This window comes from Chlorocebus sabaeus, chromosome 10 (genome assembly GCF_047675955.1).
Source record: "Chlorocebus sabaeus isolate Y175 chromosome 10, mChlSab1.0.hap1, whole genome shotgun sequence".
In the NCBI taxonomy this organism is placed as follows: Eukaryota; Metazoa; Chordata; class Mammalia; order Primates; family Cercopithecidae; genus Chlorocebus; species Chlorocebus sabaeus.
Genome location: NC_132913.1, coordinates 125,503,429 through 125,516,324, shown reverse-complemented (window position 1 = coordinate 125,516,324; position 12,896 = coordinate 125,503,429). Strand labels below are relative to the sequence as shown.

The 12,896-nt window shown below is 41.5% G+C and overlaps 1 protein-coding gene across 6 annotated transcripts in view; it reads right to left on the bottom strand.

Annotated features, from left to right (window-relative positions):
• UBE2F (ubiquitin conjugating enzyme E2 F (putative)) overlaps nucleotides 1-12,896 on the bottom strand; it is a 74,351-nt gene that overhangs the window by 43,888 nt on the left and 17,567 nt on the right. For 3 of the 6 annotated variants that reach the window (XM_073020190.1, XM_073020189.1, XM_007966821.3), the window contains 2 exons: nucleotides 8,676-8,705; nucleotides 1,954-2,019 (listed from right to left, as the gene is read on the bottom strand). The exons of 1 other annotated variant lie outside the window; for it this stretch is intronic. In XM_073020190.1, the coding sequence (XP_072876291.1) occupies nucleotides 1,954-2,019; nucleotides 8,676-8,705 (96 nt within the window). The remainder of the gene's footprint in view (nucleotides 1-1,953; nucleotides 2,020-8,675; nucleotides 8,706-12,896) is intronic. 2 more of the 6 variants (XM_073020192.1, XM_073020191.1) reach the window with 2 other exon arrangements.

Below are 12,896 nucleotides of genomic sequence, written 5' to 3'. Positions count from 1 at the left end.
TCCCAGCACTTTGAGAAGCTGAGGAAGACAGATCACCTGAGGTTAGGAGTTTGAGACCAGCTTGGCCAACAGAGTGAAATTCCATCTTTACTAAAAATACAAAAATTAGCTGGGCCTGGTGGTGCATGCCTGCAATCCCAGCTACTTGGGAGGCTGAGGCAGGAGAATCACTTGAACCTGGAAGGCGAAGGTTGCAGTGAGCTGAGATCGCGCCACAGCACTCCAGCCTGGGTGGCAGAGTGAGACTCCGTCTCAGAAAACAAAAAAGAAAAAAAGGCGGAGGAGAGGTGGGGAAGAAACATTTATCCAGCAGTTAGACCTGCCAGAAACCCAGTCATGTGACAGTAAAGAGCCTGGAAAAATCAACAAACATCTTTGAGTGGCCAAGGACCACAAAGCCCACACTTAGGATGGGCAGAGCCACGGAATCCCTGATAGCCATTGAAAATGCCCTAGAAAGGCAGATGAAAGAAAATATTTTACTATTAATACACAAGTCTGAAATTAGTAAACAGAGAACCAATCTTAATCACTACAATAATTTCTGAGAATACTCTACATTACTTAACAGAATAGTAAATGATGTCCATAACAGTGACCCTGAGTCACCAAGAAAGCATTAGAGTGTGCTCAATACGTCTCGTCAAAAACAGCACAATATGCAATGTGTAGCCAAAGGCAGCCAAAGGATCGTGAGAGTTTTCATCATTTCACAGTTTAAAGTCCTTCACTACATTTACAGATGTCAGGCATGTGGAACACTCCGCTTTCTAATGACGGTGTTCTATTTGCATAAAGTACGGCTAACAGGAAAAACAAGAAAGAAAAGAAAAAAATATATATATATAATGATGATGTTCTAGTATTAACTACTATACCCAAGTACTCTCCTTATCTTAATCAGTATCAGATTGATTTACACTTCCAGAGCCCCTTGTAGAACCATCACATAGATAAAATGGAATTTTTTAAAGTTTTCAAGCGTATTTTGAAACCAGGATTTCTTGTGCTATTATTATCAAACATCTTCCACAGAAAAAGCCCATCCTACCCACAGAGACACAAGGCCAGGACTTATTAGTGGGTTCATTGCCACCTACCAAAATCCTGTATTCTTTTCCAGATTTTAATTTCCACATTTTAATTAACTAGTGACTAATAATTCTCAGTTTCTCACTACCTTTCCATACCCCAAATAAAATAATACCCTATATTTCCACCACCAAACATCCTTCCCTCTTGTTAATTCTCCACAGCAGCATCGACTGGTTGCCACTCACTGTCCAACACAAACACCAGTGGATTGTGAAGTGTGGGAATCTGCAGCTCTTGGAGCTGCATTGTAACTAGAAAATATACAAGTCCTCCTCTTGCTGTCTACTTTAACCAAGAAGAAACATGTTGCCATGCTGGGGCAGCTTAGGGATTAGACACTTATCAGTCTTTCTGAGGTCAGCTGGTAATCTTCTTTCTGTCTGCTTCTGTGTGCCAGACCCTGGGCTTAAGTGCTTTACCCACACTATCTGTTTAATCCTTACAACTGTCCTATGAGATAGGTCCTATTTGACCCCACTTTGTAGATAGGCAGGCTGTGGCTAAAAGGTCAAGCAACTTAACCAAGGTCACACTATTCCTATGTGGGGGAAAAGGATTGGAACCCACTTACGACTTCGAAGTCCACACTCTTCACTATACACCAACTGCTTCAGCTGTCATTAACTTTAGTTACATTTATACATCATTGAGAGTGTACACTGAATGCCTCAAATTCACTTTACTATGCTTTATTTCATTCACTATGAAGTATGTATCTTATCTTCATATGAAATTGTTATTAATGTGTTAATTTTTTAAAAGCTAGAGGATAAACGAAGGCAAAGAATACAGGTTTGGGCAGCCTTTATAATTTGCTGTTTGAAATAACTTTAATACTTAAGTATGTAAGAATGTTACCTGGGGTTACTGTTAGCTGAAAACAATGAAGCTTGTTTGGATCAGGAAAATGCACTTTACATGTACCTGCAAAAGAAACAGCACATCAGGAAGGCCTGGCAGTGAGCAACAGTCCATATGATGAGGTTAACTTTTGAACACATGTAAAGTTAGCGGTGCTAGAGGGATTTGTATGGTTTATGGAAAGCTGGTAGATCTCCCTCCCTATTTGTCTAATAATAACTGTGCCAATAAAATTGCAAACCAGTGGTTTTTGTCATGTGTTTTTCTCCTTAGTCTTTTACTAGTTAATCCCAAATACAGATGTTTTCCTTCAACCTTTAAGTGGTCACTAAACCATTTATTTCAAAAGAATTATGCTACTGTACTTTGACAAGAAGAAACCATATCTCAGGGAGATTAATATATGCAGGCAAAGGCTAACTAAACACGAAAAAACCAGGAAGGAGCCCAGGTCAACTCTGTTCCCCTGGCACCACAGACATTCAGTCACCATGGTAAATGGAAGTTCTTTATAAAGAAGGGTGCTGGTTGGGCGTGGTGGCTTATGCCTGTAATCCCAGCTACTTGGGAGGCTGAGGCAGGGGAACCACTTGAATGGGGGAGACGGAGGTTGCAGTGAGCAGAGATTGCGCCATTGCACTCCAGCTTGGGCAATGAGAGTGAAACCCCGTCTCAAAAAAAAAAAAAAAAAAAAAGAAGAGTGTGCCCAGGACTTAGCTCCCACCAGCCAGAGTTTACCATGATATTTTGTCTTTTTAAAAAATACCTTTACTACCTAAGTGGTAAAGCATCTTGCTTTGTTGGTAAAACAATGCTCTACTGACCCAGATGGCAACGTTCTGTGCCCACTGGTCCAAGTCACAAGAGGCCTAAATCAGGACAAAATGTTCCCCTGGGAGAGGGGCTACTGGCTGCTGGTGCAGGCCAGGGAAGTTGACTGCACCCCACCTGTCTCGTTCAAACAAATGGCACATGGCTAATTACCCATGGAAAAAACACCCAAGGAATCTGGAAGGAATATATATAGAAATTTTCTACATCTATAAAATCAGAAAATACTACGCTAAACTTTTTTTTAGACAGGGTCTCACTCTGTTGCCTGGGCTGGAGGACAGTGGCATGATTCCAGCTCACCGCAACCTTTGCCTCCAAGGCTCAGGTGATCCTCCCACCTCAGCCTCCTGAGTAGCAGGGACTACAGGTGCACACCACCACACCTGGCTAATTTTTGTATCTTTTGTAGAGACAGGTTTTCGCCATGTTACCCAGGCTAGTCTCAAACTCCCTTGCTCAAGTGATCCACTCACCTTGGCCTCTGAAAGTGCTAGGATTACAGGTGTGGGCTACCACACCAGGCCTATGCTAAACTTCTCAGTTCAACTGGTGGTGAACTAAACATGGAAAAACCAGGAAACAACCCAGGTCAAATTTCTACTCCGTTCTCCTAGCACCATAGACATTCAGAGTCACCACGGCAAATGGAAGTTAAAAAGAGTGTTGGCCAGGCGTGGTGGCTCACGCCTGTAATCCCAGAACTTTGGGAGGCCAAGGTGGGCAGTTCATGAGGTCAGTAGTTCGAGACCAGCCTGGCCAACAAGGCGAAACCCCCTCTCACCTAAAAATACAAAAATTAGCCGGGCAAGGTAGTGGGTGCCTGCAGTCCCAGCTACTTGGGAGGCTGAGGCAGGAGAATTGCCTGAACCTGGGAGGCGGAGGTTGCCATGAGCTGAGATCATGCCACTGCACTCCAACCTGGGCAACAAAGCAAGACTCCATCTTAAAAAAAAAAAAAAAAAAAAAAAAGAGTGCTGCCCAGGAGTTAGCTCCCACCCAGCGTTTATTAAAGTTTTTTTAGAAGACTTTTTAAAAGTTTTTTTAAAGTTATCTTACAAGTTCCACCAAAAGTATTTGCTTAGTTTGACAATGATAAAAATTTTTATCGAAAACAGGACAACTCAAATTTCTATCAGAGGTGACCTTAGAGACGATCTAGTCCAACGTCCTCAACTAGGAGACATAAGTAGAAGGTCCAGAGAGGTTTGGTGACTAGCCCAAGATCATATAGGTTATCAACAGAAGCAAGGTTAATTCCTACATTAATAACTAGTTCATGACTCCTTCTCCTACTGCATGCCTCATTTCCTTTCAGTACGTAAAGAACATGTTAAGACATGGGACACCTGTACATACAAACAACAAATAACACAGGACTGTTAGTGGGGTTTCCTTTCCAGAGTGAAACTGCTTAGAAAAGCAAGAAGCAGGCCGGGCGCGGTGGCTCATGCCTGTAATCCCAGCACTTTGGGAGGTAGATGCAGGTGGATCACAAGGTCAGGAGATCGAGACCATCCTGGTTAACTAACACGGTGAAACCCCATCTCTACTAAAAATATAAAAAATTAGCCGGGCGTAGTGGCGGGCACCTGTAGTCCCAGCTGCTTGGGAGGCTGAGGCAGGAGAATGGCGTGAACCCGGCAGCAGAGCTTGCAATGAGCTGAGATCGCGCCACCGCACTCTAGCCTGGGCAACGAGCGAGATTCCGTCTCCAAAAAAAAAAAGCAAAGCAAAGCAAAAAGCAGTCTTAGAGATGACAATGTCACAGTCCTTACTTTAGAAATAAAGAAACTGGAGCCAAAGAGTTCAAGACTTTCCCCAAAATTACACAGTGAGAACTAGTGTGAAATACTTAAAATGGGCTTTATTCTTCCTAATCTTAACTTGCAAAGATAAATGCCATCCCTCTAGTGAGTTCTAAGTAACAAAAACATATGATTATGACTTGGGATGTTAATCATGTTAGTCATGTTTCGATGATTAACAGAAGTTGGCATCATGTATTTGTTTTTAATATCTAGCATTCTCCTTTGTTTTAATAGACAGATGAAGAAATCAATAGCTCCAAAAAAGCTGGCCCACCAAGAATAAAGAAATTATCGGCCGGACGCGATGGCTCATGCCTGTAATCCTAGCACTTTGGGAGGCCAAGGCAGTTGGATCACCTGAGGTTAGGAGTTCAAGCCCAGCCTGGCCAACACGGTAAAAACCCCCTCTCTACTAAAAATACAAAAAATTAGCCAGGTGTGATGGCGCATGCCTGTAATCCCAGTTACTCAGGAGGCTGAGGTGGGAGAATTGCTTGAACCTGGGGGACAGAGGTTGCAGTGAGCCGAGACTGCGCCACTTCACTCCAGCCCAGGTGAAAGAGCGTGACTCTGTCTCAAAAAAAAAAAAGAAAGACATTATCAAAGTGGATTAAAAAGCAATAAAACTATGCCAGGTGCAGTGGCTCATGCCTGTAATTCTGGCAAAACCCCGTCTCCACTAAAAATACAAAAATTGGCTAGGTGTGGTAGCAGGCATCTCTAATCCCAGCTACTCAGGAGGCTGAGGCAGGAGAGTCACTTGAATCCAGGAAGTGGAGGTCGCAGTGAGTCGAGATCGCACCACTGCATTCCAGCCTGGGTGACAGAGCAAGACTCCATCTCAAAAAAAAAAGAGAGAAAAGAAAGGTTAAGTTTAAAAAAAAAATGTTAACAGTCAGGTTTTTGTTCTAGTTCAATTCACTAGAATTAAGCTTTTTATCTACATGTAGGCATGCACTATCTAAGCCTCTAATAATATTTCAGTCTATCTGGAAGAAACATTTTAAATCTTTTTGCAGAGAAACCTCTACAAACTTGCATGTACAGAGCTCTAAACTAGTTATGAATAGTTACTAAGTGGTACTGATACAAGGCAAGTTATTTTGTTAGCCTTTGTAAATATGTTAGAAAGATAATTAAACAGATAGTTGAAAGGCTATGCATTGGTGGCTTCTTGCTTTCTCTTTAGAATAATGAGACATACTTTTGGAAAGCATGGCTTTTAAAATGATATAATTTCCCCCCTCTTTGATTAGAAGAGAAGGTAGGGAGAAAGAACGAAAGAAGAGGCAGAGAACATGCTGTCTTTTTATCTGACACCATAGCCATAGGGCTAGGAAGATGTGCCATGGTTCTTTCAAACCTAAGGTATGCAGTTACAATCCTGATTTGAAAGCCAGTCATAAAATTTTCTTGTTTTTAAAGTACACTCTATGGGTTAAAAATCAATAATCTCTGTAAGATACATATCAAGGATGAATGAACCATTTATAAGTGAGACCTTTTCTGTGATTTTGATTAAATGTCTGTATGTGTTGGCCATGCACAGTGGCTCGTGCCTGTAATCTCAGCACTTTGGGAGGCCGAGGTGGGAGGATCACTTGAGCCCAGGAGTTTGAGATCAGCCTGGGCAACACAGGAGACTCCATCTCTACAAAAAAAAAAAATAATAATTTTAAAAAATTAGCTAGGTGTAGTAGCATGCACTTGAGGTCTGAGGTCTCAGCTGCTCAGGAGGCTGAGGTGGGAAGATCACTTGAGCCCAGGAGGTTGGGGCTGCAGTGAGCCACACTCGTGCCATTGTACTCCAACTTGGGCAACAAAGAGAGATCCTGTCTATAAAAAGACAAAAAAAAAAGTTTACATATACATACAGGCTCAAGCTGGGGGTCTGTGGGAAGATAAGATGGGAGTGGAAAGCAGAGGAGTTATTTTATTTTTATGAGGCAAATGTCCTAATAAAAGAGAAGAGTATAATGAACCCATCCCCCAGCTTCAACATTTTGCCAATCTTGCTTGTCTATCCTGCCCCCCCACAGTTACTTGTTTGTCTTCCTGTAGCATTTTAAAGCAAACCACTTCATCTGTAAATATTTCAGTGGGTAGAAAGATAACCTTTTTGTGTTTTGTGGTTTTATTTTTTTTTTTTTGAGACAGTCTCACTCCGTTGCCCAGGCTGGAGTGCAGTGGCGTAATCTCAGCTCACTGCAACCTCCACCTCCTGGGTTCAAGCAATTCTCTTGCCTCAGCCTCCCAAGCAGCTGGGATTACAGGTGCACACCATCACAACCAGCTAAATTTGTACTTTTAGTAGAGACAGGGTTTCATCATGTTGGCCAACCTGGTCTCAAACTCCTGACCTCAAATGATCCACTCATTTCAGCCTCTCAAAGTGCTAGGAATACAGGCGTGAGCCATCGCACCCAGCCAAAAAGATAACCTTTTAACAGAATCTCAAGATATTGCCTAATTTCTGAGTTGAAGAAAACTTTGAGGTCAAGCAATCCAATGTCTTTCAAAACACCTTCAACCGAGATCCATAGTAAGAAACATATTTTATACCACAACTCACTATACCTACCCATAAGTTTCATGTTGAAAATAATCTTTTGGCTGGGCGCGGTGGCTCACGCCTATAATCCCAGCACTTTGGGAGGCCGAGGCAGGCAGATCACTTGAGCCCAGGAGTTTGAGACCAGCCTGCCCAATATGGCAAAAACCCATCTGTGCTAAAAATACAAAAATTAGCCTGGCATGGTGGTGCGTGCCTGTGGTCCCAGCTACTCGGGAGGCTGAGACACAAGAATTGCTTGAACCTAGGAAGCAGACTCCAGCCTGGGTGACCGAGTAAGACTCTGTTTTGAAAATAATAATAATTTTTTAAGAAACATTACATACTTACCCTCTCAAACTGATTTCACAACCATGTAGAGGTTGCAACCCACCATTATCTTTCCAACTTCAGATGGAGACTGGAATGGGCTCTGCCCTGCCCCATGTCAGAGATACCTCCACATTCAACCCTAAGTTCTCTCTAGCACTCACCCAAACCAGCAGACCCACTTATAAAATGCTTCACCATCATCCACAGACATCCTCAGCCTCAGAATTTTAAAGGAAGTATGATGACAAAAAGTTGTAATTAAAAAAATACTAAAGTGATCAAATCTTTCAGGCTTTAATGATCTTTTGAAATAATCAAGGGTTTGGAAGAAGATTAACGATAGGGAAAAAAAAATATGACATATATTACAAAAGTGAACTGCCTGATAAATGGGCTTTCCAAACGTACCATGCTCATGAGTGAAGACTGCATGCTGACCTTGTGTGCCTGGGGCAGAAACAATCAAGCAAGATGGACATCCACTGACAGCAAGGCAGTGCAGCCACCCCTCAAACATGCAGACGAGTTACAAATAAGCACTTTGACAAAAAACTGGTATCATCCCTAACAAAAATGGAACTGTTATTGATTTATATACTTTTTCACTCAAAGTGGATGTGGGACAGAATGCATGTGTAAGAGACAAAAACCTAACCAAATGCACCTCTGCTATGCTAAGGAGAGATAGAAAGCACTCAAAAAGATGGCAGAGCCTTGCTCTTTTTTTTTTTTTTTTTTAAGACAGAGTCTCGTTCTGTCACCCAGGCTGCAGTGCAACAGCGCAATCTTGGCTCACTGCAACCTCCGCCTCTTGAGTTCAAGCGACTCTAGTGCCTCAGCCTCCCAAGTAGCTGGGACTACAGGCATGCACCACCATGCTCAGCTAATTTTTGTATTTTTAGTAGAGACAGGGTTGCACCATGTTGGCCAGGCTGTTCTCGAACTCCTGACCTCAAGTGATCCAGCTGCCTACACCTCCCAAAGTGCTGAGATTAGCGGCATGAGCCACCATGCCTGGCCTACCTTGTTCTTATTAGATATTTGAAAAAATCCTACCTTTTCACAGAAAATTAAAATTCATTCCTAACGTACATGAAAAATAGGCTTTTTACTGTACAAGGTTATTAAGACATAAAAAGTTTTCTTCATGCAATTATTTCACAGTACTTAGCGTTTGGGGATGCTATACTTACAAGGTAAATTAGCTTCAAGTTCTGCAACCTCTGTAGAAACAAAGAAATTATTATTATTAATATTAGTCGATTACTCCACATAAAATTACCAGTTCTAAATTGGCAATTTCCTCTAGAACACTGAAGAAAAAAAAAATAAACTGAATGAACTGAATAAAACCTAGTCTAAAGTTTAGACTTTAAGCCATTTAGCTGCTTTCGATATACAAAGTGACCTGCAGAAGGCCAACAAATTCAGTCAAAAGTCCTTGAATATTCACTTTAATGTAAAAGAAAAACATTTTAAATTAACACAGAAATGACCTACAGGTAGCCAGTTACTACAGTGTTTTAAAAAGTGGTTCCAAGTACTGGAACGAGTCCTCTCAAAATCTGATCTATATGCACCTTGTGTCTATGTCTGTTCCCAATGCTATCTTCTAGTTATCCCCTCATAGCTGCATTTCTTGGCCCCAGTCCTCTGCCAAAGGGCCTCAGACGTCCCAGTCCCTCTTCTACCAGCCACTCATTTGGTGTTTAAGCCCAGCACCCCTCTGCAGGACAAAACTGCAAAGCCTCACCACAATCCTGCTCACCACTTCTAGTCAACACAGTACTAGAAGTCTAAACCAGAGCAATCAGACAAGAAAAAGAAATAAAAGGCATTCAAACTAGAAAGAAAGAAAATTATCCCAATTTCAGGTGACATGATCCTATATGCAGAAAGCCCTAAAGAATCCCCCCACCCCACACACACACACACAGACACACACACACTTTAGAATAAAACGCTTGGGAATAAATTTAAGGCGATAAAAGATCTGTATACTGAAAACTGTAAAACATTAATGAAAGACATTAAAGAAGACACGAATAAATATATGGAAAGATATACCATGTTCATATATTAAAAGAATTAATATTGTTGAAATGTCCATACTACCTAAAGCAATCTACAGATTCAATGCAATCCCTATCAAAATTCCAATGACATTTTTCACAGAAATTTTTTAAAAAATTCTAAAATTTGTCTGGAATCACAAAACACCCTGAAAAACCAAAGCAACTTGAGAAAGAACAAAGTTGTAAGCATCATACTTTCTGATTTCAAGCTACAGAAATCAAAACAGCACAGCACTGGCATAAAAATAGACACACAGAACAGAAAAGAGAGTCCGGAAGTAAACCTAAGCCTACACAGTCAACTAATTTATGACACAGGTGCCAAGAAAACACGATGGGGAAAGGATAGCTCCTTGAATAAATAGTGTTGGGGAAAGTGGACATTCACATGCAAGGGAATAAAGCTGGCTCCTTATCTTATACCGTACACAAAAAATCAACTCAAAATGAATTAAAGACTTAAATGTAAGACCTGACAGTATATAACTCCTAGAAGAAAAGATAGGGAATAAGTTCCTTGACATGGGCCTTGGCAATGATTTTTTTTGATATCACACCAAAAGCTCAGGAACAAAAGCAAAAATAAGCAAGTGGGATTACATCAAACTAAAAAGCTTCTGTACAGTAAAGGAAACACTCAGCAAAATAAAAAGGTAGCCTATGTGCCAGGCACGGTGGCTCACGCCTGTATTCCCAATACTTTGCGAGGTCAGGTGAGTAGACAGCTTAAGCCCAGGAGTTTAAGACCCACCTGGGCAACACGGCAAAATCTTTTTTTTTTTTTTTAACAAAATATACAAAAATTAATGGGGCACGGTGGCACACACCTATAGTCCCAACTGCTCAAGATATGAAGTGGGAGGATCATCTGAGCCTGGGAGGTCGAGGCTGCAGTGAGCTGGGACCACACCACAGCACTCTACACCACTCACTCTGGGTGACAAAGTGAGACCCTCTCTCAAAAAAAAAAAAAAAGAAAAAGAAAAAGAAAAAGAAAAGAAGAGGTAGTCTATGAATTGGGAGAAAATATTTACAAATCATATATTCAATGAGATTAATATCTAAAATACATAAGGAAATCACACAACTCAATAGCAAAAAAAAAAAAAATTTTTTTAAACGGGCAAAAAGCATGAATAGACACATCTCCAAAGAAGAAATAAAAATGGCCAACAGATATATGCAAAGGTGCTCAACATCACTGAACATCAGGGAAATACAAATCAAAATCATGAGAAATCACCTCACACCTGTTAGAATGGCTACTATCAAAAACAGCGATAAATGTTGGCAAGAAGGTGGAAAAAAGGGAACCGTTGTATACTGATAGCAGGACTGTACACTTGGTATAGCCATTATGGAAAACAGTATGGAAGTTCCTCAAAAAATTAAAAATAGAACTACCATATCACCCAGCAATCCCACTCTGGTTATCTACCCAAAGAAAACAAAATCAGTGTGTCGAACAGATATCTGCGCTTCCATGTTCATTGGAGCATTATTCACAATAGGCAAAATATTGAAATAACCTAAGTGTCACTGACAACTGGATAAAGAAATTGTGGTATACACTGTATATATGTTGGAACACTGTTCAGCCTTTAAAAAGGGATCCTGCCATTTGCAACAACATGGGTAAATCTAGACATTATGATACATAAAATAAGCCAGACATACAAAGACAAATACTACATGATCTTACGTATATGTAGACTCTAAAGTCAAAATGAAGAAACAGAAAACGGTGTTGACTAGGGCATGGGAGCAGGGAAGGGGGCAGAATGGGGGGATACAAAGTTATAGTTATGTAGGATGAATAAGTCTAGAGACCTGAAGTACAGCATGATGACTATAGTTCATAATATTGTTTTAAATGCAGGAAATTTGTCAACGGAGTAGATTCAGGTGTTATCATTTTTAAAAAGGTAAACTATATGAGAAGATGAATATATTAATTCACTTGACTGTAGTAAACAACCTACTATGTTTATCAAAGCAACATACTGGAGCAGGCACTGTGGCTAATGCCTGTAATCCCAGTGATTTCGGAGGCCGAGGCAGGAGGATTGCTTCAGGCCAGGAGTTTGAGACCAGCCTAGGCAACACAGTGAGACCACGATCTCTGTCTCTCTCTCTTTTTTTTTTTTTTTAGCCTTTTTCCACAACCTCCTAACCTCTTAAAACAAAAAAACAAACAAAGAGTGAGGCATGGTGGCGCATGCCTGTAGTCCCAACGACTCAGGAGTTTGAGGTGGGAAGATCACTTGAATCCACGGGTTTGACGTTATAATGAGCAATCATCGCCCCACTGTGCTCCAGCCTGGGTAACAAAGTGAGATCACCTCAAAAAAAAAAAAAAAAAAAAAAAGTCTTCTTGTATACCTTAAATATTTATAATAAACAACTAATTAATTAAAAATAAAAACCTGCAGTTTAGCAGGGCATGGGGAAGGGTACACTCTGAAATAACTGACCTGGCAAAGTCCTCTGTGCCTCAGACAGAAAGTAGTGTGCTCTGGGGTCTTTGGGCCAGGGAGATTCTCTCCAGCTGTGGGAACTAAGGAAGGAGGAGGTTTCTGGGTTGGGCTTTGGCAAGTAAATAAAATTTAGTCCTGCAGAGTTAGGGGAAGAGAGGAGTATTCCAAGCCGACAAATTAGCAATGTGCGAAAGCACAGCGCATGGAAAAGCACAGAAACCAGACAGCATCCAGTGTGGCCAGAAGAAAGGTCCCAAAATAACAGGAGAGCACTGGGAAACAAAGTAGAAAGATAGAAACAGGAGCGTGGAGAGAGCTATTGGAGATTTCTGAACAGAAGTTTCTAACCTTGCCTAAAGAGGACAACCTTAGAAAGGGCAAAGTGCAGGCCAGATGACCTAAGAGATGGGCAGCAAGCACCTGGCAAAGGCAGAAAAGCTTGGGGAAATTCAGAGCAAACAGAATGGAGAGGTTCTGGCAACTGTAAGCGGGTGGAGGGTGTCAAAGATGGCACCCAGGGGTGATGAGCTGGGATGTGGGAGTGCCAGAAAGCCACTAGAGACAAAGAGAAGGAGTAGGGGAGGGGGAGGAAGAAGAGTAGCATGGGAGGGGGAGGAAGAGGAGGAGAACAAGGCTGGGGGCACAAAAAGGGCAAAGGTGAGGGGTACCTGCAAAGTGATGCCACCTGTCATCATGAGACTGGGTAAGGTCAACAAAAGGGAGAAAAAAGAACCTTGGAGAAAGCAATGGCCAAGGAACGGTGGAAGTGACAGATGAGAAACATGCCGAAAAGCAGAAGAGCCATCAGGAACGTGGTGATTCAGTGAAAGCACAGGGCGTCCAAGGGAAAAGGCCGTCGGAA